Source organism: Hippichthys cyanospilos, chromosome 4 (assembly GCF_059441005.1).
Source record: "Hippichthys cyanospilos isolate Australia breed blue-spotted pipefish chromosome 4, RoL_Hcya_1.0, whole genome shotgun sequence".
Taxonomy (NCBI): domain Eukaryota; kingdom Metazoa; phylum Chordata; class Actinopteri; order Syngnathiformes; family Syngnathidae; genus Hippichthys; species Hippichthys cyanospilos.
Window position 1 is genome coordinate 24429422 of NC_142372.1, and position 27952 is coordinate 24457373.

General features: G+C 39.5%; 1 protein-coding gene across 1 annotated transcript; it reads left to right on the forward strand.

Moving 5' to 3' along the window:
* Positions 1-58: 58 nt before the first annotated feature.
* On the forward strand, positions 59-27788 carry dis3l (DIS3 like exosome 3'-5' exoribonuclease). Its single transcript, XM_088413937.1, has 18 exons — positions 59-299; positions 2352-2505; positions 4860-4988; positions 6313-6448; positions 6903-7070; positions 12264-12342; positions 12521-12700; positions 14575-14744; positions 16110-16271; positions 16404-16654; positions 19739-19831; positions 20221-20509; positions 20622-20857; positions 22564-22718; positions 22992-23170; positions 23286-23431; positions 25451-25622; positions 25944-27788. Exons 1-18 carry the CDS (start codon positions 170-172, stop codon positions 26250-26252), a joined length of 3138 nt encoding a protein of 1045 aa, XP_088270063.1. The 5' UTR covers positions 59-169; the 3' UTR covers positions 26253-27788.
* The last annotated feature ends 164 nt before the right edge of the window (positions 27789-27952 follow it).

Genomic DNA, 27952 nt, shown 5'->3' on the forward strand with positions numbered 1-27952 from the left:
ACGCGCGGATGTTACGTCGTGACGTCATCTGTTTTGTGCCTGACTTGCGAGTGCACTTCCTTCTTAAGTTGAGCTAATGTATTTCCAACCTCTCGTCTTCTCGTTACATTACTGTGGAATAGCTATTGGATGAAACCGGGCATATGTGGCTTCATCTCGACTTATAAAAATGATTAAGACAGAAAAAATCCTCCATTTGAAGAGTAGTCGGGGCCGAAAGGTCCGTGTTGTCCGCGAACATTACGTGAGGGAAAGCGTTCCATGCTACAGCTCTCTGTGTCTCGCCGGCTGTGACAACGGTAAACGTGATCAAGTAATCAGTAAAGTGCCTTTTATTTATGGCATATAAGCGTACACTGAAGGGAATGTTTTATCTTGCCAAAGAAATGAATTATCGGACATCCTTAAATATGTATAAATATCACAATTGTGTTCAATGTTGGCTTTAAAGCCTGTCCATGCAAACAGCATGCATCGTTTGTCAACGTACTATGTGGTCGTTTTTGTTCTTGTGCATGTTATTTAACAAAAATATCACAGTTCCCTCTGAACAGTTTACAAACTTCAACCAAAAAAATGCACGTATGGATTAAGCTACAAATGCAATAAAACTATTATGCGTATGTCCATTTACAAGGGTTGCTATGTTTGTAAAGGCATAATTTTTGCAGTACAACTGCTATATTGGAGGATACTCGGCGCAGTGTTTAACGTTGATGAAAACACATGAACTAGAATGTAAGTAAATGGTTGGCTGCATCAGTAGGGGTTAGATTCAGTTTGATAACAAGTATATGTGTTACTTTTCATCTATACTGAAGTTTAAAAATACAATTGCAAATTGCGCACCTCATAACAAACCGATTCAATTTCCAATTATTTCGTCAAAAACAGCATTGTAAAATAAAATGCCTCTTTAGCTTTACTGGCTTCATCGCATCGTTAGCAAGCAGTTGTAGACACTAAACACATTTTAACAATTTTAACAATTGTTATATTTTAAAAAATAAATTAAACTGGTTGAATTGGTTGCTTTGTTGGAGAGTCATGACTATTTTCACAATTTAATATAAAATGAAATTAACACACACGCAAACACATACCTGTATATATTCATAGACCCCCTACAGTCAGGCCACTTTGAGAACCACTGGTATAGAGGCCATTTTAATGAATAACAATATATTACTAACTATTAGGGATGGGACGAGACACGTATCCCACAAGACGAAATGTCTCCCGAGATTGAGTCCCAAGAGAACGAGATGAGACTTTGAAAAATTTAAAATAATGCTCAAAATAAACTTTAGAAATTTAAAGATTGTATTTTTATTGCGCATATTTAAAAACCTATTCAAGAGTCACTTTACTATAAGCTCGTTTTTCGGCTGCAGCTGAGCTCGTTAGCAAAATGCACGCAGCTCGAGAATAGCTTTGATGTTTGGCTTTTCTTTTTTTTTTTTTTTTTGCAGTTTACTGTCTGTCTGATGTGCCAGTAATTTACCATTCATTCCTTCAACTGAAAACCAAAACGGAATAAAAAATACACCACCGGTGATTTGAAAGTAATAAGCACATCCTATATTTCTCATGTAGGACTGTTATTATTCTGGTAAACTGATTAAAAAAAAAAAAAAAAAAAAATATATATATATATATATATATATATATATATATATATATATATATATATACATATATATATATATATATATATATTGCATTTATTTTTGTTTGGTCAGACAATTCTAAAAACATAAGAGCAAAGAACGCATTTGTATGAAATAGACTGACCAAATGTTATATATATTTTTTTTAATCATTTTTTTTGTTTAAACTGTGACATTTTACACCCCTCTCTCCCTATACTTTTTTTCAATGAGAAAAAGACACAGAAGACACATTTGACTCAGCCTTTTTCAAGTGTCATGAAGTAATTTTTTTAGTGCCGCGAACTGGTGTCTGAACGTGATTTCAGAACAAAGTGCAAGATGCAGCTAGTCGTGTCTGTCTACTCACTCCAAGAGGAAGAAATGGTTTGTGCAGTAGAAAAATAAGTCACCCAGAAAGAATTTCAAAACAAAAGAGTATCAAGGTGTTCATGTAGTTCACACATTGTTTGGAATGATAAGGTTTAATTTGAAGCAGTGGCAATGTATATTATTTCTGTCTACTGTATTCGTTTGCACTTGTGCCCCCCCCCCAAAAAAAAAAAAAAAAAAACATATTGCGGGGACAAGAAATCTTATGGCTTACAGATCTCTCAAGCTCTTGTCCCTTCCCTACTAAACATTTTAAGCCACTATTGGAGCAAAACTACTAACCTTCTGAATTTCCTCCACGTCATACAGGTGGCAAGGTTTTGCCTGGAGATTTGACCCACTATGTCGTGCCTGACATCGGAGTGGTGGTTGACTACCTAGAAATCTTGGAGTTCAGAGAACTTCAGGGCATCGTCTTTACCCAAACTGCCTGTCAAGCTGTCCATCACTGCAAGGGGCGCAGGTGTGACAGCATTTCTCATCCAATTTTTACTGTAGTATTTTATTATCTATTCAGCAGGGTGGCAACTACAGTCTCAAGGCAAATGCTTCGAGAGTAGAGTAGCAGCAACTGCTACTCTGCAGATTCGGCAGAAACTGGTGTTGAGTTGAATTGAGTTGATTTGTCATTGCACTACTACAACAAACATTACAGTATGTGGATGTTGTGCAGCGTTGATGGTAGCTTCCTGGTTGCCCTGATACAGTTTAGTGGTTCAGAACATGGCCTAGGGCAGTGTTTGTGCCGCGAGATATTGTCAGGTGTGCCGTGGGAAATTATCCAATCTGTGTGCTTGTGCGATCTAGCACCTGGCAGCGTTCTCATGTAGTACTCTTCCATACCGTGCACAGCAAGCTTGCTCCACTCCCCTCCCTATGTTTTGAATCTGCTTTCATTCTTATTGTTCACCCCGAGAAAACAGGATATCAGTAAATCGGGAACCATACGACAGTAAACCCTCATTTTTCACAGTTAATGGGAAGCCCGCGCCCCCTTGCAGTCAGCCACTCCCCCCACTTCAGATACAATTTTTACGCATGTGTATGTGGGTGAATAATTTTTTTTAAGTGAAAAGTATATATACATTACATATTTCAGACAAATATTAGTGCAGCACACATCTTTACTTAAATCTTAAATTATTCAACCTTGCACAGTAGTTTCACGGCGAGCCGTGGTTACACCAGCGGCGCCCGGAAGTCTTAATTAGAGTGAAGCCTTTAGCTGATCAAACATGATAACAATCAGAGTTTACACTTGGTAAGAGATTTACAGTGGTCCGGTGCAGCACTCCTTTTTCCTCCTCTTCCTTCATTTACCGACATATCGCGAGTGAGATTGATGAGGGAGACGGACAGTCCCACAAGACACGTGATTGGCTCCTGGCGCGACCACTGACCAAGGAGGGCAGTAAGGGGAGGGGAGTTAGGGCGAGAGTAGATTACAACTCCTGCCCTCATTGGTCGACAGTCACGCCGGGAGCCTATCACGTGTCTTGAGGGCTGTCTCTCTCATGAATTTCACACACGATATGAGGTAAAAGAAGGAAGCATAGGAAAGAGCGAAATGGCGAGGGATCACTGTACAGTATACTACAGAGAAATAAGACATTTTCAAAGGTTGATTTGGGGGAATGTATCATTCGTGAGTGTGTCTTAGCGATTTTATGGTAGCTCTGTTGTAAAAATAAATAAAGTCCTGCATCATAACGCTGAGAGAAATTAGCAAGACATGCAAACATGTTATCAGGGTAAAAGGTGCATACTTTGAACAATTTAAATTGTAAAACATTGTTCTGATTAACGTTATTTTTTGTGACCAAATAATTCCGTCAATATTTTTTCATAATGATATTAATTATTGAAATATTCTAAAATTCTGGATTTTTTTTTTTAAGTCACGAAAAATTGTAATTGGAGAATGTTTCCAAACTTTTGACTGGTACTGAGCCGAAGGTACAGCCAGGCCAATGCACAGCCCTTGTACAAGAGTTGAAAGCGGTCAGCCTCATTAAATCAAAGCTCTGCTGATGAAGCTAAACAAGAATGAGCTGGTGACTTGAAATGCATCTCTCGGACACAAACATCCAGGAGTCCTGTTGACAAGCTTGATGAATATTGTGGAAATAAGGAGTCCCACATGACTGCCTTCATTCCAATTTGTTGAACATTTCTGCTTACCGCGCTGTTCTAAAACGTTGCATCATTAATATAATGAAGTTTTACTTGTAACAGTCTGATAGGTGGACATAGCTGGTTGAGTTAATGCTGATGTCATACTGTGTCAGAAATTACAGTTTCCAGTCCTTTGAACATGCGAGAGCTTAAACACAAGATGTGTATTTAGTTTTACTGAAGCTTTTGATAAATATCAAGAAATGTTTCAAACTAAAACATGTATAATGTATAAAACTGCTATACTGTATAGTTATTGGTTGGTTACAAAAACATGTTCCTGATATTGGGACGTCAAAGCATTTTGACATTAAATCACCCAACCCTGCTACAAAAGTGTCTTAGCTGTTGCTATTTCTCCCTGGCAAAAAAATGATTCACAAAAGTAGATTGATCTAAGTCTACTGAACATTGTCTAATATTACCGTTGGTTGCCTCATTCACTCATTGGTGGAAAATACACAGCTTGACTCACTGGTGACACAGCATGTGGTGCAACTGCGCATTTAGTTTTTTGCTTAGCCTCAGGCATACTACTTTCCAACTTTTTTTTTTTTTCATCAAGCAAAATTTTCATTTCATCAAGATTGTTTGCTTCTGTTTGTCACTCTTTTTTTCCTGTTGCGATATGTCCCCGAGCAGACAATATAACCGCCTGCGAAACCTGCTGAAAGACCCCCGACATGACTGTGTTATGTTTGCAAATGAATTTCAAGAGTTCTCCTTCTGTCTACGGGAGAATGGCGAGAGTCAAGAACAGTGGCAGACCAGGTGAGTTGATACTGAATCAATTGTCTACACATTATGTTCATGACAAACTCCTTATGCTGGTATGCAGAGTGAGGTGTGCAAATGAATACCGTACCTAACACGGGGATTCCACATACTGTGTTGCATCTCTCCTCTGCTGCGTTGCTTCTCTGCTGCGTCACTCTGCAGCCATGTTAATGAATAAGAGCGGTTCCACATTCTGCATAGCTGCTGCATCGCAGCTACGTCATTGCGCCGTGGTCCGCCATCGTTACACAGGACTTGAAAAATCTGGTCCGCCGCTGTCCGCCATGGTTAGTTCCACAGTTTGGAAAGCGCCAAACTACTGTGATATACAGTGGTATGAAAAAGTATCTGAACCTTTTGGAATTTCTCACATTTCTGCATAAAACCACCATCAAATGTGATCTGATCTTTGTCAAAATCACACAGATGAAACCACAGTGTCTGCTTTAACTAAAACCAGCCAAACATTTATAGGTTTTCATCTTTTAATGAGGATAGCATGCAATCAATGACAGAAGGGGGACGAATAAGGAACTGAACCATCACATTTAATGTTTTGTGGCCCCCCCCTTTGACTTCAACCAGACACTTCCTGGACTACTCTTTGCCCATTCTTCTTGACAAAACTACTGTAGTTCAGTCAGATTCCTGGGATGTCTGGCATGAATCGCTGTCTTGAGGTCCTGCCACAGCATCTCAATGGGGTTCAAGTCTGGACTTTGACTTGGCCACTCAAGAATGTGTATATTGTTCTCCTGAAACCATTCTGAAGTTGATTTACTTGTGTGTTTTGGATCATTGTCTTGTTGCAGCATCCATCCTCTTTTTAGCTTCAACTGTCTGACAGACGGCCTTAGGTTTTCCTGCAAAACCTCCTGATAAAATTTAAATTAATTTTTTCAGTACTGATTGCAAGTTGTCCAGGTCCTGAGTTAGCAAAACAGCCCCAAACAATGATGCACCCTCCATCATGCTTCATGTAGGGATGAGGTGTTGATGTTGGTGAGATGTTCCATTTTTCCTCCACACATGACGTGTGTTCCTCCCAAACAATTCAACTTTTGTTTCATCAGTCCACAAAAAATGTTGCCAAAACTTCCGAGGAGTGTCCAAGTGTCTTTTAACGAACATTTCAACAATGTGTTTTTTTTTTTTGTTTGTTTTGTTTTTAAGACAGCAATGGCTTCCTCCGTGGAGTCCTCCCAAGAACGCCATTCTTGGCCAATGTTTTACATATAGTTGATGCGTCTCATCTCCAATAGACTGTGCATTTTTCCATTCATAGCAGACTTTGCTTCATGTTTGTTTGTGTGTGCAGATGTGTGTACTCTGCAGCAGTTTGGTACTATAACCATCTAGCCGGTATGATGGATGTAGTGATGATCACAGAGGACCCGGATGTAATTGCCCAGTACAGCAATCTCCAATCTGGAGTGTATGTCATCTCTGTCCAGGTACAAGACTGAACAAAGCCAGGCTTCCCTTATCACAGCTGCAATACATTGGGCATGTTTCTAATAACACTCATGTTTTAAGATTTCAAGAGAATTGTCTCCCAATTTTGACAGATGTGGTATTAACTATGTACAACTAATCTACATTTAACAATGCAAAAAGAATCATAGACATGCTCAATAGACCAGGGGCCCCAACCTTTTTATCACCACAGACCAGTCATTGCACACTTTACATACGCTTTGTGCCCCCTCCCCCACTGCGATAAAATCGTGAAGCATTGACTTCATTCCATTGAGAAAGGCTGGGGACCACTCTTTCAACTGAATTTTCAATTTGCCTTTTAAATTTAAGGTTTAAACCAAATGTTTTTTTAATTATTCAATAGCAACTATTATTTATAGCAAATCATAGCACGAGCTGGCCTGTTTAATTTGTGTCATCTTTTTCTAGGAATATTTACAGAACTTCTGGTCCGAGCTACAGGCAGCTCATGAATTGTACAGCTCCATTTGCCAGGCTCTGCAAGAGAAGGAGAACGATTGCACAGAAAAAGAGTTTACTGACCACCTGCCGGCTGAAGTCCTGGAGGCTGGTATCAAGTCTGGACGCTATATTGAGGTAGGACTTTTCTGTTTGTGCTTGGGTGTGAAAATTTTTTAGATTTCTGATATTTTAATGAATGTGTGGGGAGCACAGATGGATGAACAGTCAGTTCGCGTACCCCTGCATCGTGCACGGTGTTATGTCCCAGTCTAGGGGCCTAGGACACAACATGGGCAAAGGGCCCCGCCTTCCCCAACTCCCAAGCAGCCAGCCAACGAACCAGGTGTTTGGAAAACAAAATATATATTTATTTACATGAAAAAAGGGTTACTGAAAGATAGGAGCAATTAACTCAGGGTGAACCAAGGCCAAAACAACAAACAAAACAATCTGTCTGTGCAATAACCAATCTAACCTAACAAACAAAACAACCAAAAGACAATAGGCTTACCTCCCTAGCTCCAAAAACAGGAGGAAAGAAAATGTACAACATAAACGGCGGTTCACCCCTACTGCTCGGTTTCCACAAATATCAGTACAAATGCGTGGCTGGTTGGGAGCGAAGGAGGACGAGAGAGCTGACTGCCATCTCGGCTCAATATATAGCAGGTGTGCGCTCCAGAGCAGCCAATCATGGGCCTTTCTGGATCCGACCAATCCTGGCGTTGCTGGGGCACACCTAAAAAAAAGATGCAAGCAAACACAGGGGAAAAAGAAACAAAGCAGGCCCGTACCAGAGAGCCAGATCCCTGAGTGAACCCACCCGTAACAACGGACTAGAGTCTGTTTCCGTTGTCAGGTGATATCCGGAGTCTTCGCGCAGCCAGTCACGGGACAAGAAAGTCTGTGTGAAGTGGTATTTAAATCATTTCAAATTTGACGTCACAAAATTCAGAACAGCATGCTTATAGGCACATTCTTTTCGTCTGTAGGTAGCTAAAATGTACTTGGTGTAATTTCGCACTTTATGGGTGGGCAGGCATTCACAGATCCAACTATTTGTTGAAAAGCAATTAAAAAGTCAATTATCATTAGTCTCCACATCCACAGTCTATATATGCTAATTCATTATTGTGTTCCACCCTCCTGGTGCTTACGTTTTAGTTTTTAATTCAATTGTATTCTCAGAATTGTTATCAAGGTTAGGAATTTTTGCAGACAAAATAACTGTAGTGGGTGACTAAAATTAATATAGATGCTGGGCATGATCGTCGTAAATCCATGATTTATTTCATCATTGGTTGCAGCTGAGTTGAGTGGTAGTTAATGGAGGCACCCACTGTCGTAGTTACACTTTCCACTTTGTTCATGAAATTTAGAGACATATTTTGGTAGACAGGTAGTGCATGCAGCGTACAAAGTGGCACTTCACTCCTACCGATGTGTGTCAGGTGTGCAAAGCACTGATTATTTTGCTAAATATAGGCAGAATCTTGCTCCCACCTGTAACTCAATGCAGTGTATCATCTCAACAGACAGCAGATGATTTCAATAATACTATTAACCCTGTTCAGTTTGTTGAATTACTGAATGATTTTGTGGACAGAATAGCTTGCTCTGTGCAAGCAACTATCGATTCATTTGCGCCGCTAAGACAACACGAGATCCATGGGACAATACCCTAACGTGAACTTAAATAGAGCAAAGAAAGTGCAGTTCTTCTGATTTGTTAAAATCGTACTCAAGTCCCTCTGAGAAGGCTTATTTATCCACCCATCCGTCGTCATGTTTGCCAAACCTCACAAGCATCGCGGGCATGCTGGAGCCTATCGCAGCTGTCTTTGGGCAGTAGACTGGGTACACCCTGAAATGGTTGCCAGGGCACACGAATATGAATGAACATTCACAAACAACACCGTAGGCCAATTTGGAGAGTCCGATGCATGGTTTTTGAAATGTAAGTGGGCAACAGAGTACCTGGAGTAAACCCATGCAGGCACAGGGAGAACATCCACACTTCACACAGGAGGGCTGGAGCTGCAACCAAACCCATGACCTCTGCACCATGAAGCGGGTGTGCTAATTATTCTGCTGCCGTCCCACTCAAGCACAATTTAATTTCAAGAAAATCAAAACAATCATCAATTTACCTTCGGCATAGTAGCAAGGCTGGCAAAATGGAACAGTGCTATCAATCTGTTTTCCTATCACTCTCAGTAAAGGCAATTTTTAGACATTATTACCATAAATTGTTAACTGTTTAGAGACTAAAAATGAATCATCTCCTGCTGTCAGTCAAGTGCTGTGTCCTTGGAGGAACTTTAAATGACTGCAGCACACGTGGAAATCTTGTCAAAGCAGTCTTTCAGAACTGTCCTCTACAGCTGAGGTCCCCCGGTCCGCGGCCCGGTACCGGTCCGTGGATCACTTGGTACCGAGCCGCATGGGCTGCAACTGAAATAATAATGTTTTGGAACTGATTTAGTTCATCCTTTAACAGTTTGAAAGACCTGTGCTTTATTTGTGCATTGTATGGATTGATTTATGTTTTTTGATACCACCTCTGGCCACTGTTGATACTGTATTACATTTTGCTGTGAGGAAGCACCATGTGGGTTCACTTGAGAACAGTCACTGTTGGTGACACACGTTGTTCTGTCTCTCTGTGAAATTTGTCCCATTAGTGTTTGTAAGTAGTACTTTCTTTGTAAGAAAGTTGTCATTTATGATAAAATGACAAAAATTTGTTTGACTGTTGATCCAACAACTTGTGACTGTGGATAACATGCTAGCTAATGTTACTGTAGTTCTTATCTTCAGCATGTTATATAGTGCTGCCTTGTATGCGTTTAGCTCGTTAGCATTTTCGTTTGTGCCAGATATTTCCCTTTGGTATATGTTAGCATGTGCAAAGTTTTTGCATTCATAAGTACTCGTTTGCATCGAATTGACCTTTTGTATAGAAATCAATTGCATTTGTAATTCAGTTATGATTGATTTCATCAATGTAATTTCTGTATATTTTTGTAAACTATATACTGTAATAGTTGCATATGAGACTGACCTGAGTGAGTTATAGCAATGTTTGGTATTGAAGAGAGATACACTGACAGCCTTTGTTTGGTGTATTGTTAATGGTGAGCTCATATTTTATGTGCACTTTATATTCGTGATTTGATTATATTCGCTAAAATGTTAAGTTTTTTTTATATAATGTAGACTTTAAACACTTCTAATTGGCTGTTGCAGATCGGCAGATATTTAGCATTTTCTGCAAAGTCTGTGATCGGCTGTAATGTCATAATTTGTGGGACAATGTGTAAGATTTCGACCGTTTTTCTCTACGGACAGCAGGAGGTGCTGCATTTACCATTGTCCGTAGTTATAACAAACATGGCAGCCTGCGGAGAAGTGCCACCCCCTACGTAATAGCATGTCATGATAACGAGACCTACGATTATATTTAAAGCGTACTGTTGGTCGTTAAGAACACATTTATTTACAGGTTTTTGAAATTTATAGTCATTTCATTTATTCCATTTTAATGAAAAACGGGTCTAAATCTTACTCATTGTGCCTTTAATGATGAGGATCAGAGCTACAAAATAAAACATTTCAACAAACACAATCTCACTCATATCCTCGCGATTTTCTTTGCTTGGATAATTAATATTTCAGAGCATGTAATGTTGTGATCATAGGTTTACGGACTATGCTCATAAGTTTACTTACTTTGTATTTCCAATAGTTTAAAATTGTAATATAATATTACATATCGTTTACAAAGTTATATTATAAGGTTTTAAAGTTACATTTCTGTGTCCTGAGTCTTAATCAGCATTTCAGGGAAGTTTTTCAGCTTCTTATTTTCAGTACTTTTTCCCCACTACATTTCATTGGGTTCAGTTGTAAAGAAATAGCTGTCTGTGGCCCGGAATTGTCCAATCCCCCACAAATTGCCAAGTCAACTGTGCAAATAATTAGATGTTCGAATTAAAATATTGGTTATTACTTGTTTAAAACTTGCCTTGATTGGTGTTCAGCTCCAAAATTCAGAACGTGTAACATTGGTGTCGTCATCCTTTAAAATTTAAACAGCCATTTCTATTTCCTACAGAGGAAAAAAAAAAGCCACAAAACGTTTTAGAATGAGGATTACTCAAAAAATATTATAATAAATGACTTTTCAAGTAATCCCTTTCTAAAATTAAAATCAAGCCTAAATGTTCACCATATTTTTTGTGTTTACAATTAAATTTAGAAAATTACCAATATTGTTATTCAATTAATGTTATTTCAATTCAGGTTGCAGACTCCTGGTGAAAAGCCTAATAAAATGGCTATTTTATGTTGGCAGTGATACTGAACTCAACCTTCATATATTTACTTGACACAGTGATGTGTAATCGCAAATGATTGAAACGGATTCCTTAGAGAAAAAAAACTTGACATTAAAGTAGCGCTGGGGAATAAATCAAATTGATTAATTTGTCCTTTAAAAAAATGACCATTTGAAAATCAGCTAAATTATGAAATCAAGGTCTTGCATGCACAATTGTTTACAAGTATTTACTACTTAATTATGGTATTCAAGCAAGTTATGCACACGCTTCAAATAGCTTTTTGTTTTTGCAAAAGCTATTAAAATTTTCCGTTAAAATTGATTTTGTCAAGAATAACCTCGGGATCAGGAAGCAAAGGACCCCAACCCCTGCAACCAGACACACGAGTCAAGGCCAATCACAAAGAGTTTAGTAACTAGTGGTGCACGCCAAGCTTCAACGTCGAAAAGGCAAAGTACTACTGAAAACACAAGGAGAGGCAACAAGCCTATCAGAACAGGTCCAGCGGGCACAGGGTAGCGATGAGGAAGCGGAGTCGGCAGGAGAGCGACTAGAACAAAGTAGCGAAGAAAGTTCAACAACAAGGAAATCCAAAAACGAGCAAAGTACAAACCAACGGAGTAGTCGTGAAGATAAGCGCGAGACGGGAACGCCGGAGAGATTTCTGAGCAGCGTGAAGCGTGGCAAAGGAATAACCCGGCAGTCGCTCTCCTGCACCGACCGGCTTATGAAGCCCTTGATTGCAATGGGACACAGGCGTGTGTGGCCGGTAACGTTATTATTATTTGACACCCATCACAATAATGCATCATGTCTGACTATGGTTGAGGCCACTTTGCATACAGAGCGAAATTGTTGTTTTGGTCAAACACTGTGCTTTCATTTAAATCTCCAATCTGGTATTGAGTATCAGAAAAATACACGTTTGTTAGCAGGAATCGTTCTTAGATCAACAACAAATGCTATTTCACTTCTTCATTTTCAGGGAACTTTGAATGTCAACAAATACAGAGCGCAGACTGAAGCTTCTGTCAGAACAGAGGGTCTCTCCAATAAAAATATAGGTGCAGTATTACAACAATGAAATTAGTTTTCCTTGTTTTGCATTTCTTTCTAAGCCGGATGAAGGTACAATTACTTAAGTTCTTGTCGTTTTTTTGTTTTTGTTTTTGATAGAGATAGATTGATTGTCTTGACCGTCATTGTGACTTACTATATTTGTCTGTCCTCCATCTACTGCAGAGCTGAGCAGTGAGGTGCTGGTGTATGGAAATAGGAATCGTAACAGGGCTGTGCATGGTGACGTGGTCGTGGTGGAGTTATTGCCAAAGAACGAATGGAGAGGGAAGGTTGGTGCCCTGACAGAAGGACAACTGGAGGAGAAGAATGGAGAGGACATCCTAAGTAAACCTATGCCTACAGGTGGGTCATCTCAGTTGAAACCGGTTTTTTTTTTTTTCAAGTTTTACAGCTTTGTAAAATCTTCTTTTGTTTAAATTGGGCATATTTACTGGACTGTTTTTTTTTTTTTTAAGTTTTAGGTACCGTATTTCTCAGAGTACAAGTCGACCTCTCTTATAAGTCGACCCCCCCCCCCCCCCCCCGTTTTTTATTTTACTGCAATTTGGGTGAATTTTGATAATTTATTCCACTTACTTAAGTGATTACATACATCATGGTTGTCCAATTACAACACATGGTGTGTGTTATTAACCCCTGGGGGAAATTTTGCTTAGCCTCACTCCCATCATGCAAAGTTCTTCCTATGAATTGTGGGACTTGTAGTTGACAAAAGTCTTAGATCCAAGAAAAAAATTGTAGTAGGAAAGCTTTTATTTTGCTGCAGGGAAGTGTTGTTTCATGCAACGCATAACATTATGTCTGCATATTACCGTCTGCAAAATCTGCTGCATTGAGTAGCTGTTAACGTTTTTTTTTTCTCACGAACTGAAAATTAATAATAATCCAGTGCACCTTATATATCTATCATCTCATATGCTGACTGCATAACTGCTGACTACTCTGATCATTGAGTTGACACTCCTTTGAGCGCAGCTCCATCTAGTGCACAGGTGTCAAAGTCAGGGCCAGATCCGGCCACCCGCCACCTCACTTTGTGTGGCCCTTGAAATGCTGATTTGACTTCAGGTTTCTGACTAAAATACCAAAATTGCAAGTTGTCTTTAACTTTTAAAAAATTGGGGGAAGAAAAACAAACATTTTTTTACTCTCCAAATCTCTTTTGAACAGTTTTTGCCGGCTTCTGATATCAAATCTTGGTAAATTTATGATCAACACACTTAAAATGTATTTGAATTCACAATCATTCCGGCCCTTTGACAGAAACTATCACTATAATGCGGCCCAAAATAAAAATGTATTTGACACCACTGATCTAGTGGATACCTAACAGAATGCAAATGCAGTCCCAGCCACCACCGTAGTTTTTGATTCCATGCGCATCTGTAAGTCATGAATTTTGTTTTTAATACATTCCCTTTAGTAAAGCACCATCTAGTGGCTGCATAACGCAACTCCATCTCGTGGATGCATAATGCAACCCCAGCCAGTACTATGGTCTCAACTCTATGTGCGCCTTATAATCCGGTGCGCCTTATATATGGCGTTTTTTAGAAACTCGGCCATTCATTGATGGTGCGCCTCATAATCGGGTGCACCTCATAGTGCAGAAAATATGGTATGTACATATATATATATATATATATATATATATATATATATATATATATATATATATATATAGTAAAAATGAATTTAAAATGAAATCGCCTTTCATTATAGTAATTATAATTATTATAGTTATGATAATGATGTCAAGTTATGTTAGGCCAGCAGAGAAGGCCTTGCTGGCCCTGACGGCCCACCACTGCCATGCAATGATTACAATGACCGTAAGCCAGGTCTTTAATTTCCATAGAACTGTCGGTTTTTTACTCTGACTGATGCAGATTTTTAGCATTGGTATACCTGTACAACAGTACGAACGAGTAAGGGCATATAGCACCTGCAATATCCATCGCTTCCAGTAATTTGCCAGATGGAAGTGGTATCCAGGCTTGGTAATGTGACAATAGGCTTTTATTTATTTATTAATTTTATAACTTAATATATAACATTACAATTCAGTAACAAATCATTTGTCAATATAACAACAATTAAGAAGTACCCAAAAAACAATGACACATTCCAGTTCAATATTATGTGCATACCTGAAACAATGTCATGTAGCATTTGTTATGTTCGTAAATATGACATATGAATATTGAAACTTGTAGGGAGAGTTGTGGGGATCCTACAGAGGAATTGGAGGGACTATGTGGTAACTTTCCCTCCAAGGGAGAGTACACAGTCCCAGAGCAGGAATTCTCAGCGCATCCTGACTGTGCCTTGGGACAACCGCATCCCCAAGATCCGCATCAGCACACAGCAGGCCGACACTTTGCAGGTCGGTTTTGTCTTTTGCATTGATAGAACCTACTAGAAAAGTACCGTAATTCTCAGAGTACAAGTTGACCTCGCTTATAGGTGCAAGGCAATGTATGCGTACGCATAGACGCAAATGCTGAAAATAGTGTTGCAACACTAAAATGATTTCAAGTTTCAATGCTTTATTTTTTTATTTTTTTTGACACAACCGAATATTAATTAGTCTAACCACCCTTAAAGGGATAGTTTGTAAGATTTAGACCCTATTACGGACAGCAGGAGGTGCTGCAGGTGCTGCAATTACCATTATCCATAGCTATAACAAACAAAAATGGCCGCCTCCAGAGAAATGCAACTCCCAGTTAATATAATGTAATGATTACTAGACCTAAGATTATATTAGAACATACTGTTGGTCACGAAGAACACATTCATTTGCAAGTTTTTGAAATTTAAAATTATTTAATTTATTCCTTTTTAACGAAAAAACAGTCTAAATCTTACACACTGTCCCTTTAAAGTCATTATGGCTATCTGACACGCCAAATAGCTCCTCCCTTTTAACTCCCAGACATCATCTCCTAACTCATCATCAATTTATTAAAAACAGCCTTGTTACTCTCCCACGGGTAGTCATCTTCAGACCCATCAAATTTGTTTGAAATCGGAGGTCTTCAGAGATTATTTGCTGATCATCTTACTTGGGATATTATCCCAAACTTTCTTTACCCAAGTGACGACTGTTGTGAGATCAGATCATAGAAGATTGCCCTTCGTTGTTTCTCCTCCCACCATGCTGGCTTCAAGCACAAGTTGATGGGCGGAAGGAGACAAGTCAAGCCGTCTTTTCCATATGTTTTGTCGAAAAAAATGAACCATGTTGCCAACAACAAAGAGGTGATTAGGCGTCGCTTGACGAAAGTGCATTTTTGCCATGTTCTGCGCAAACACTTTAAAACGGATGCCTTCTATATGGAATAAGAGGTATATATAATCATATAAACCTAAATGACATGATATTACTTATTTTGCATTCTAATTACTGTTATTCAAACACAGATATGTGGAAAAAAATTGGTCTGTTTAAACAAAACTCAACTTGTTCTTGGAGAAATACGGTGTATTCAAAATCCCAGGTTGGATTTACTATTTCAGGACCTGGACTTCATTCTGTAATTAATGGAAGAATAATTCTGCTAGCTACCAGAAAGTCCTACAGGGAAACATCTAGCCTTCAGTTTGTGGCCACACGCATCGCTTCTATTGTAGTAGTAGGTTAATGACCCCAGATATGTGTCAATATAACTTTGAATGGTTAAAAAAAAAAGTTGTTTTTTTTCATCGACGATTTATAAGCAAACACTCCCTCTCTGTTTTTGTCCAGGACCACAGAGTGGTGGTACGAATTGACTCATGGGAAAGCACATCGTTGTATCCTAATGGACACAGTGTGAGGGTTCTGGGTCAGGCTGGGGAGCTTGAGACTGAAGTACAGACCATCCTAATAGAAAACTGCATTCACGTGCCTCCTTTCTCTGATGCACAGGTCAGAGGACGAGCGCATACACTCAGATTTTTACGTTCAAATTACGTCATAAAGAATCTCACAGCACTCTACTATATTATTCCTATTGCTTCTGTTTTTTTCACTCTTGTATTGTGTCTGATTCTCCGCCAGCTTCGAGAAATGCCTACACATTCCCCTGAGAAGCCCTGGAAGGTGGATCCTACTCAGGTGGCTAATCGACGAGATCTGAGGGAAACTCACCTGGTGTTCAGCATCGACCCCGCGGGCTGCGAGGATGTCGATGACACGCTGTCTGTGCGCAGCCTTGCAGAAGGGAAGCTGCTGGAGCTTGGGGTCCACATCGCTGATGTTACGCACTTTGTTTCTGAAGGCTCTCTTACTGACTTAGAGGCACATGCAAGGTGAGAAATACTCAGTTGTTCCCGGAAAGAAATACAGTGGTACCTCGATGTACTTAAGAACGCCTTTTGTTCCAAAAAAATTCAGGTGACAAAATGCCTCAGAGGAAAAATATTGTCTCTCGTAACGAGATAAAATTCAAGATATGGAATGCGACATTGTTGGCATATAATGTAAGACACGAAACAACAGCGCTCGCTCCAACAAGTACTGTAATGTAGTACGTTATCACAACCTATTATGTCTTCTGTATTTGTTACAGTTTATGTTGCATTTTTATAATTTATTAATGTACCGGCTTGCCCACAAATTAGATACTAGTTTTTTGCACCGATGTTTACTGTGGTCTTCCACTTTTCATCTTTATTCATTTCATCCATACTTCCCACCAACAATTTACACCGTAGAACTAAAAAACTTAAAATTGACATTAGCTGCAGCTAACATTGTACATATTCACATAAAAACACATGTAACACGCCACTTTAGGCTGTCGCGTCGATGACATTAGTATTGTCGGCACGTCGTTAGCAATTAATCTAGTGGGTCCAATGATATCACAAAGGAAGCACTTTGCTTGACCCCAAACTAAAATTAAAAGAACTTACATGGTCAAAATAATCAAAATAAATACTATTGCTCCTATGGACTTGTAAATGTTTCCTGGATCACTGGAAATGTAAAATAAAACCATACAAATTAAATGACCTAAAAAGGTCTCTCTCGCTCTGGACTCATCATCAACATACCAGCACCATCTCAATGCAAGCAAGCGAACTGCATTCATATTTTCAACCATACAAGTTAAACGATCTAAAAAGCTCTCTCTCTCTCTCTCTCTCTCTCTCTCTCTCTCTCTCTCTCGCTCTCTCTCGCTCTCTCGCTCTCTCTCTCTCTCTCTCTCTCTCTCAACACACACTCAACTCAACACACCAACACCATCTCAAGGCAAGCAAGTGAACTGCATTCATATTTTCAACCACTACAATTAATACTGATATGATTCATTTAAAGGGTTTAGGAGCATTTCCTATTATTCTTTACATGATATATTTTGATTATAATGCACTAATACTGTATTTTTCAGACTATAAGCCGCAACTTTTTTCCTCATGTTTTGAGCCCTGCGGCTTATTGTCCAGTGCGGCTTATCTGTGTCAGGAGCATTTATGATTATTCTTTACATGATATATTTTGATTATAGTGCACTAATATAATTCTAATATGTATTTGTTGCTCTTATTGATGTATTTTCATAATTTATTAATAGTATTTATTCGTTTAGGAGCATTTTGGGGGACTTGGACGAATTAAGCTATTTACATGTAAAAAGTGGCTCTACTATATAAAATACAATAAAATATTCAGGTTACAAAATTACTTTCAGAACAAATTAATTTTGCAAGTAGCGGTACCAATGTAACACATTTCATGTTTGTATTAGCTTTGCAAAAACTAATTAATTCAATGAAAGGATGACAATGGCCATGTAAAAGAATGACCTCTGTTCAGTCATATTTTGGACTTTTCTCTTTAAATCCCTTCTTGTATTTTTTAAATCGCTGTGAATTTTCCCAAATAAAATCAAATACAGATTGTCCTGCAGCAGTATTTGTTTTTACCACTCCTCGGACATTGAACTACTGCATATTTACTTAAATTATTTAAGCTTATACAGTAACCATACTGTTATTCCTTCTCTTTTCCATGTGTTGGCTGTACATAGTCAGGGTCATGGTGAGCCGCAGATGTCCTACGAGTAAATGTAAATATGACTTATTTATATAGCGCTTTACAACCACCTAGAGGTGGACCAAAGTGCTTCACAGTATAAAATACAGAATAACACATACAATTTAAGACATAGAATATGCAATATAAAACATAGAGTAAAAGATTAAAAAAAGTGAGTCACCACACGACTGAATATTGAAAGCCGTCCTGAATAAATGAGTTTTCAGTCTTGATCTGTAGGCACTCAGATGTCTAATTAAGGAAGTAGCTGACCAAACATGATTGAAAAGCAGAGTTTACACTTGAAAATCCGATATATTTTAAAATGTAAGAGGATTCCAAAGCATTCTTTCCGCTTCTCTTCGAGCCCTCGTGTGGGATTGACTCAGAGAACCTCTTGAAAATGAAAATGAAAAAAAAAAAAATATATGTTCTCACCTGACTGGCCTATCAATCTGTCAATCAGTTCAAGGGGCACTCCTACAAGACCCAATCAGAGTTTACACTTGAAATTCCAATTTCTTACGAAAGAAATATTGGTAAGAGATTTACAACGCTCCAGTGCGGCGCTGCTCTTTCCTTTTCTCCCTTCGTGTCTATCTAACAAACATGTGGGAATTTCATTAGGGAGATGGGTCTCCTACAAGACAAGTGATTTTTCTTTTCTTTTTTTTGTCATTGCCAAGGAAGTTCTCTAAGTGAGCGGTTGGATTAGACCAGCAAGGAGAAAAAAAAGCTTTGGAAACCTCTTACCTTTTTGTATAAATTGGAATTTCAGGTGTAAACTCTGCTTTTTATTCATGTTTGGTCAGCTACTTGCTTCACTCTAATTAGACGTCTGAGCGCCTACTTGTAGGGCAATTCTGGCTCACCGTGATCCTGACTTCGTACAGCCAACCAACACACGGAAACGAGAAGAAATAACAGTACGAATACTGTATAAGGTTTAATAATTTAGGATTTAAGTAAATATATGTACTGCAGTAATAATTGTTTATACGTGTCTATAATTGTCTAAAAATCTAAAATACTTTTCACATTCAAAAAATTCAGGGGGGGGCTACTAAAACGAGGGATTACTGTATATAAATCTGGAGCAGATCCAAATGATGACTGATTAAGATACTCACTTGACTGAGTGGAATACCTAGTGTGTTTACAAGTGTATCAATAAAAAATGGGAGAGGCATCACCTTGAATAGCTGAACTAATGCGAACCAAAAGCTAACAAGAGCTAGCCTCTCAAAAACCATTCTCACGAACTCACTCAAATTCAACCGCTCACCCCTACCAAACAGAATTGAAAGTAATATAACAAGACCCAAATTTACAATACCGCACATGTGTTTCAGGGCTACCACTTATTACCTTGCAGACCGCAGATATGACATGTTGCCAGCAATTCTCAGTGCAGATCTGTGCTCTCTGTTGGGAGGCGTCGACAGGTCAGTCCGAATATTTTTTTTTCATCAGCCTTAGCGTGAACCTTGTTTTATAGATTGAATGCTTTCCATGGATACCTGCAATAGGTGAAAATCTGCAACAAAGACCGTTTTTTTTCTCTCATTTAACCTAATGTATCTGTGCGTCTACGCAATGGACCCCAGGGATGCTACCTCTGTATTCTCAAATGGGGTACCCTCTGAGGGTTCTCATTTTCCCCAGATGGGCTTTTTGAGTTTTTCTTTCCTCTTCTGGGCGCTTTGTTAAGGCGATGGCGTTGTGTATTTGTGATGTTCTGTCTGATTTCTTTTTCACCTGTGAAGCCCTTTGAGATTGTGTGATCCGGGGCTATACAAATAAACTTGACATGCTACAAATGTGTTAAATCCAGGTATGCAATGAGCGTGATGTGGGAACTGGATGCGCAAACCCTCGCCGTGCACAATGTGTGGTACGGTCGGACCGTCATCCGTTCCTCCTATCAGCTCCACTACGAGCTGGCTCAGGCTCTTCTCAATGGCGAGGAGGCCGAGGTACCTGAACTGAACGGCCTTAGCTGCAATGAGAAGGATGCCAAATTGACTCCGCTCACGCAAGCTCTGGAGATGCTGACCCACGTGGCACGACACCTCAGGGCGCAGAGAGATCGAGGTGGTGCGTTAGAACTGGAAGGAGTGGAGGTACGACTTTGAAATTCGAAACTTTGAAGTCGAGTTGTCTATATTCTCTATTTTAATGCTGCCGCCGATAAATCGTCACCCACAAGCACATGTTTTCTGGTCATTTATGCAGGTGCGCGCACAGCTGGACAATGAAAAGAACATCACTGCTCTGGTCCCACGTCAACCCCTCGAAATCCACGAGACAGTGGCCGAGTGCATGATCTACGCCAACCACTGGGTAGCGCGCAAGATTCAGGAGGTCTTTCCTCACCAGGCTTTGCTTCGACATCACCCGCCGCCACGACAGGAATTTTTCAGCCAGCTAGTAGACAGCGCAAAATCCAGGGGCTTCACCATCGATACCAGGTTTGTCTAGCAATTTCTCATCTATGCGTTTGTACCATGCAAGTTTTTAATGGCGTGAGAATGATGTACTATTTATTGCAATGATTTACAACCACAATTCTTGTGCTGCTGTAACTTAGTTACTTGATTCAAGATAAATATTTATAAGTGAATAACGAAAAAAGTTAATCTGCCGTATTTCTCCATGTATAAGTAGACCTCACATATAAGTCGACCCAAACCCTTTTTTTATCCTTCAATTTTGGTGAATTTTACAAAAAATTTTGCAAAAAATTTTGCAAATAAGTCTACCCCTTACTTTAGTGGTTACACATATCATGGCTGTCCAATTAAAACACATGGTGTGTGTTTTTAATATGATGAAATTACTTACTTTTAGATGCATTTCTTCCTCGTATGTCAAATAACATACTGTTGCGGTCATGGGGGAAAGGGAGGGGGGGTGCGGAAACTGGACAAGTGCAAAGCAGTGTATGCGCGTGCGTGGATGCAAATGCTGAACCTAATGTTAGAACAATAAAATGGTTTGAAGTTTCAATGTTTTATTTGACACAATTGAATGAGAATTAATCTACTAAAAGCCCTCAAAGTCATCATCTCTATCTGACACGCCGAAATAGCTCCTACCATTTAAATTCCGTACGTCCTCTCCTTCCTGCTCGTCATTTGCGCAAACATCTTCGTTACTTCTCCATGGGTCGTCTTCTTCGGATTGGTCCAATTTGTTTGAAGTGGAGGTCTTTGGAGATAATTTGCTAATCACCCCCCACCTGCCGACATCCATGCCGTCTTGTTCAAGCACAACACACCCAGGGCTGAAGGAAACAAGTCAAGCCGTCATCCACGCAGCCTCGTTGTTGACAACAAAGAGGCAATAAGGCGGCGCATGACGAAAGTGCAATCTGAAGTCCAAACGCGCAAAACCGGATGCTTGTTATATCGAATTAGAGATGTATATATAATCATGACATAATTGACATATTACTTATTTCACATTCAAATTAATGTTATTGTTATTAATGTTATATATGAAAACAATTGATCTATGGGGGTTGAAAATGAGGAAGAAAAAAAACCTTGACTTGTAAACTCAGAAATACGGTATCCATGTCGTATACATACAACGTAGCCTGAGAGGTAAAACCAGTCAGATTTTTTTCGGATGTAAAAGACTTGTTATACAATTGTTTACCCATGTAAATTTTGGAAACGCCATGTGTATGTTTTTAATGATCATCATTTTTGTATTATTTATTATTTTTAAAAAGTTCAAAGCAGTCCCATTTTGCCAAAACAGCAGCTTTGGACACATTATTTTCTCAGCTTCATGATCTCTATGGTTCTATAATGTGGCCTGACTTTTGAGTGAATATACACAGTGGCGCATTTTCAAGACTTAATAGCTTGAATTTCTTAGCCCCCTCAAAACATTATTTTTTTACTTTGATAGCTGTCAATGGCAGAAAATATTTCCATCAGTAATTTAAGTTAACTTTGTCACTGAAGTGACTGTAGTCACATGATCAGAATATGCTCACTATTCACTGCTAGATGAGTAAAAACGTCATTCGCCATCAAGGGCTCGAAATGAGTTTTTTTGAGACCGTTTGAATTTGAAGGAGTTTCTAACCCTTTGACTGCTACTGCATATATAGAAAAGGTATGTTGTCCATCTCTGCGTCTTTCCTTCTTGTTTATCTGTGCAGGTCCAATAAGGCATTGGCTGAGTCGCTCGACCGAGCTGTGGACCCGCAGGATCCGCTGCTCAATAGGCTGTTAAGAATGATGGCCACCCAAGCCATGTCTCAAGCAATGTATTTCTCTACTGGTGCCATTTCCCAAGAACAGTACTACCACTATGGTATGCAGTACAATTTAACAGTTTAATCATTTGAGATTTAAGCAAATATGTGTACTGTACTGCAGTAATATTATTTGTCTTAAATAATATGTATAGTATGAAGGCTTTTCGCATGTAAGAAATTCAGAATTTAAAAAAAAATCGGGGGGGGGGGGGGACAAGGGATCACTGTACTATAATATGAGTAGTCACTTGACATTGAGAGGCAATGGCACATTGCATTATTCACTATAACACATTGCCTTAAGCCTGTGACTAAATGACGCATTTCAGGTTTGGCTCTGGACCGGTACACACATTTCACGTCACCCATTCGTCGCTATGCCGACATGGTGGTGCACCGCCTTCTGACAGCGGCCATTGATGTGGAGAGTGGGCGGAGCCCCGATAAAGCACTAGCCAGTAACAAGGAACTCGAAGAGTTGGCTCATCACATCAACAAGAAGAACAGGGTCAGCTGTTTTATTTCTCTTCCAAAATGAGTACTTGACCCGTTTGGTTGCGCTGATTGAACGTAGAAATGAAGTTGTTTGTATTCAGAGACTGACCACCGTGTGACATTTGCAGGCAGCCCAGCAGGCGCAGAAGGTGTCCACTGAGTTGTTTCAGTGTCTGTATTTCAAAGAAAGAGACCCTCACACGGACCAGTGCTGTGTGGCCGACGCTGTCATTTATGCCATCCGAGACAACGGCGTGTTGGCGTTTGTGCCACTGTAAGTTTCAACTTACGTGAAGCTTCTGATCTTAACGTTTACAAAGCAGTACATTTTGGTACGATTTGATAATAGGTACTCCGCTTGAGCTGTCCAAAACAATGCTTCGTGGAAATAAGAGCTTTGCTGGCACATTAACCACATTTATTTCAAGATAACATTTAAAATCATCAGTCGCGCTTACAGTATACCTCCGGAGATCCGAAATTAAGGGAGCAATTTTGTAAAGTTTGATAAATTCCTGTACCCTATTTAGTTTTAATGTACGGTGCCACTTTGGGAATGGATGTGACATCAGGGACAGTTTTTGCCCCACCAAGTGATTTGTCAGATCGTTGTTGTCATTGCTAAAATGGAATATTCTGACCAAACTCAAGAGGAAATGGGCCTACATGAATATTCATTTTAGCCAGAACAGGCCTCTGATTCAGAGTGCCAAGCAAAGAGAATTCTGCATTGCAATGTAGAGAAGGCGGGTCATGAAGGCTGTTGCTTTGATCAGATGCCAAAGACTCATTTTGAGCGCTTTTGTTGCCATCTACACTAACATGCAGCAGTAAAATCCAAGAAAATGCACTAAGACGTTGAACTTTGAGGGCTGAGTTACATGCCTACAAACATAAATGGTTTGATCAAGAAGTGTTGTCTGTTGCTCCTGATCAGCTGTCTAACCACTACGTTTTTCGACCATTCTTTCTTGTTAAAATGTAATCCGGACATCGCCCTTCTATTTTATATTCAAAGATGGATATTCTCCAATTAAATGTGATTCCAGCCAGACCTGTGTGAAGAATTAAACTGCCCAAGCCCCTTTTATTTTCAACCTATGTCCTCATTATGGTGCTAAACGCGCTAACCAAGTTATCTTAGCATAATGAGCAGCGTCTATTCTGCCATCCCTTCTCAGTTTTGCTGTTCATCATGCATTATTTCGATACATAACATACACTTTGACCTGCAAACAGTGATGCCTAACCTCTTAAAGCTGTGGAATCTTTAGAGCAGGGGTGCTCAATGCATCCATTGCAGTCATTGAAAGCAAACAAAAAAATTATGAAGTAGACCGTTGTCACGACCATGTTTCCGGGAGAAACTTCAAAATAAAAGCATACCAAGGCCGTTTGTTACTTGTTATGGTACAGTTTATTTTGAAGCATTGACTGGCCTTCTAACAATGTTTGGCGACTTGTATATATATATATATAAACTAGTATATATACAGTATATATGTATATATATATATATATATATATATATATATATATATATATATATATATATATATATATATATATATATATATATGTGTTATATATATGTAAGCACATTCCCCCCGTGTTTTTCATTGAACATCTGGCCCAACAAGCTAAGAAACAAATAAGATAAATCTCGACACCAAGCTAAGAAACAAATAAGATAAATCTCGATGCATATTAGTTACTTCCAGGGTCTTTTTACTCTCTCTAAGTATTCAGTGTCCAATACCCATGTTATGCATCCACATTTCTGTGAGGAATTTACGGTTTTCTGTGCCGTCGAAAAACTTTGCAGTTAGACAGGTTGTTTTGTTTTTCCTCTTATTAATTGCGACATCCATACATTTTGCATTGCACCTTTCTAGTGTTTTCATCGACTGTAGTCCTTTGTGAGCTGGTGCTGCTGCCTGACAGCTAATAGGTTCGTATCTCCAGCAGCCAAGAAGGAGTAAATATGACTGCCTCCAGGACATCTTTTTACAGAAAGTTTCCATCTACTCTTATAAACTTGTTTTAATAAAGCCATTGTAACCAAAATACAATTGGATGCCATTTTTCCCAATGAACCACTTATATTTTTCTTTCCGAGCTTCCGAAGGTACGTTTTCAGGATTTCTGCCATCCAAATCATCTTTTTTGCAGCTCAGCATAATGGCTTTTGACTAAACGGAAAACAAACATTTGAAGACTTTAGTCAATCCTTAAGCCCCAGAATACATCAGGAAACCAGAAAAACACCTTCTGTCCATAACTGTGTGTGCAGGTATGGCATGAAGGGGCCCGTGTACCTGAAGAATCGAGAAGGTCAGGTGCTCTTTGCTGGACAGGACGGCGGCTGCGAATGGCAGAGCGGTTCTGTGCGCCGCTATTCAGACCACATCACAACCACGTCCTCCATTGGAACAACCACCTTCACACTCTTCAGTCACATCACTGTGAGGAACCAGCTATAGATTTGCAGTACTAATACATTGCTGATTTTTAACAGGTGGTTTGTTGCATCTATGCTTATGACTATGCTTATCACAAAATCGAACAGCTGCGCTGGCTGCTGGACCTGGATGGTAAAACTTTATTAAAAAGTTCTCCAAGTGCTTAAATTAGACATGTGCAAAGTACATTTGTCTAGTAGCAAACAGCAAACCATCAACATCCTCCAAATCATAACGATGGATGTCAATTATTCTACCTTTTCACACAAGCCGTTTTTCATTGAGATGAGTTGTAATTCGACTTGAGTTCTTTTGTTTCCCCAGGTTCGTATTTCCATACAGTCGTCGCGTTGTCACGCCGACAGTGTCAACCTTGAGCTCATCGGAAACAGGGCACACCAGAGCCTGGAGCTCCACCAGACTCAGTCACATGGCCGTAACCACCTGGTCCAGGAGGTGGTGCGTTTAGCCGAGGAGGCGTCCCAGCAGGCTCGCGGGAAGGCCACACGGCGGCCCAAACTGTCCAAAGAAGAGCAAGAGTTCTGCCAAAGCAAGAGTCCCAACCTCTATTTACTCCTGGAGGACATTCGAGAACTTTCACTGATGGACCTCAAATGTGTAACCACAGCCTAAAGAAAGCCATGGGCTGGTTCTTTTTGGGCTGAGGACACTTTATTCAGACAGTTTTTAAGAGGAATACTGCAGGTATTTTGAAGCATACAGTATGTTCACCTTCAGTTGCATACATATGACTGATAAATTGATGCGGACATATTTTGCAGCAGAATATTTTTTTTCTTCTTTTTTAAAGATTATGATAAATCAACCGTTGGGTTTGTGTTTTCATTAAGACGCTCAAAGACTACAGAGTAATGATATTTATTTCACTACTTAATGTGAGTTATTTTAGACTGAAAGCAATCACATAGCACCTGACCTGTTGAGTTGAGGTCAAGTTTTTTGATAAAAGTGGTATTCCTCCGACTGATCATCTGCTAAGGCAGCGGTCCACTACCTTTTTGTCACCACGGACCAGTAGACACTTGAGATTTTTACTGTGGACTGGTGGGGGGGTTAAGTCAATCATTTACTTGAATTACAAATGCTATTCATTGTAATACAAAACATTAATTAGATGCAATTGAGTTTAATGCAAAACTTGCTGCATATGCTAAGATATACCAAAGGGAAATAAATACCTGGCACAAACGAAAATGTTACCAAGCTAAACGCAAACAAGGCAGCACTATATAACATGCTGAAGATAAAACTTAACATTAGTTAGCATGTTATCCGTAGTCACACGTTGATTGATCATCAAAGTCACTTTGGGCATATTAACATCAATTACAACATTCTTACAAAGAAAGTACAACTTTGACAGTTGTGGGCCAGATTTCACAGACAGACAAAACTACTGACTGTTCTCAAAGCCACATGGCCCTTCCTCACAACAAAACGTAATATGAGAAGTGGCCAGAGGGGACGCCAAAAAACAAAGATAAAGCACAATTAAATGAATTTTTAAGGGATACAACTAAATCAGTTTTAAAATATTATTTCGGGTGCGGCCCGTGCAGCTCGGTATCATATGATGCATGGACCGTTACCGGACAGCACACCAGTTGTTTGGGACCCCTGTGTTTGACGGAAATCATATATTAGGTTATCATTATGTGTTTATTTCTTGTTGAGCTTAGCATGCATTGCTATCCATCTATGCAGTCCTAGTTCATCTCGCCCCACATAGGTGTCGAACTCCAGTCCTCGAGGGCCGGCATCCAGCATGTTTTCCGGTTTTCTTTCCCAAACACACCTGATTCCAATGATTAGCTAATTAGCAAGCTCTGCAGGAGCTTCAAAATGATCCCAAACATTTGAATCAGGTGTTTTTGATGGAAAAAGTTTGAAAACATGTAGGATACCGGCCCTCGAGGACTGGAGTTCGACACCTGCGCCTTAGATAAAGCTGTTGACGCAGGAAAGTGTGAACTGGAGGCTCGGCCCAGCTGTTAGCGGCACCCGGCTGGCTCTTTTTATTCTGTCTTGTAATGTGCAATGCTTTGTTGAATGAATAAAAAGCAAGCAGGGATGGCTGGGCTTTTTGACAGTTTTGGCAAGCTTGAGAATAAAAGCCAAGCCCTCCCTTTGCTGGCAAAGAAAAGTCAATCTTGGTTGATCTGAGTTACTATTTTGCTGCTCAGCAGCTGGGCTTGTCTAAGTCTTCTTTCATAGATTTCTCTGACACTGTGCCAACCTTTACAAAAATGACGGTCACTTGAAATAGAGTGCCACTACCAGCGGGTGTCAAAAAAATAGAATAGAGGCAAAAT

Excerpts from the sequence above, each read along its gene's own strand:
- dis3l (XM_088413937.1), top strand. The coding sequence starts at position 170 with ATGATTAAGACAGAAAAAATCCTCCATTTGAAGAGTAGTCGGGGCCGA. Across the intron at positions 7,071-12,263 it reads AGTCTGGACGCTATATTGAG|GGAACTTTGAATGTCAACAA; the intron begins GTAGGACTTTTC and ends CTTCATTTTCAG. Across the intron at positions 14,745-16,109 it reads AGCAGGCCGACACTTTGCAG|GACCACAGAGTGGTGGTACG; the intron begins GTCGGTTTTGTC and ends GTTTTTGTCCAG.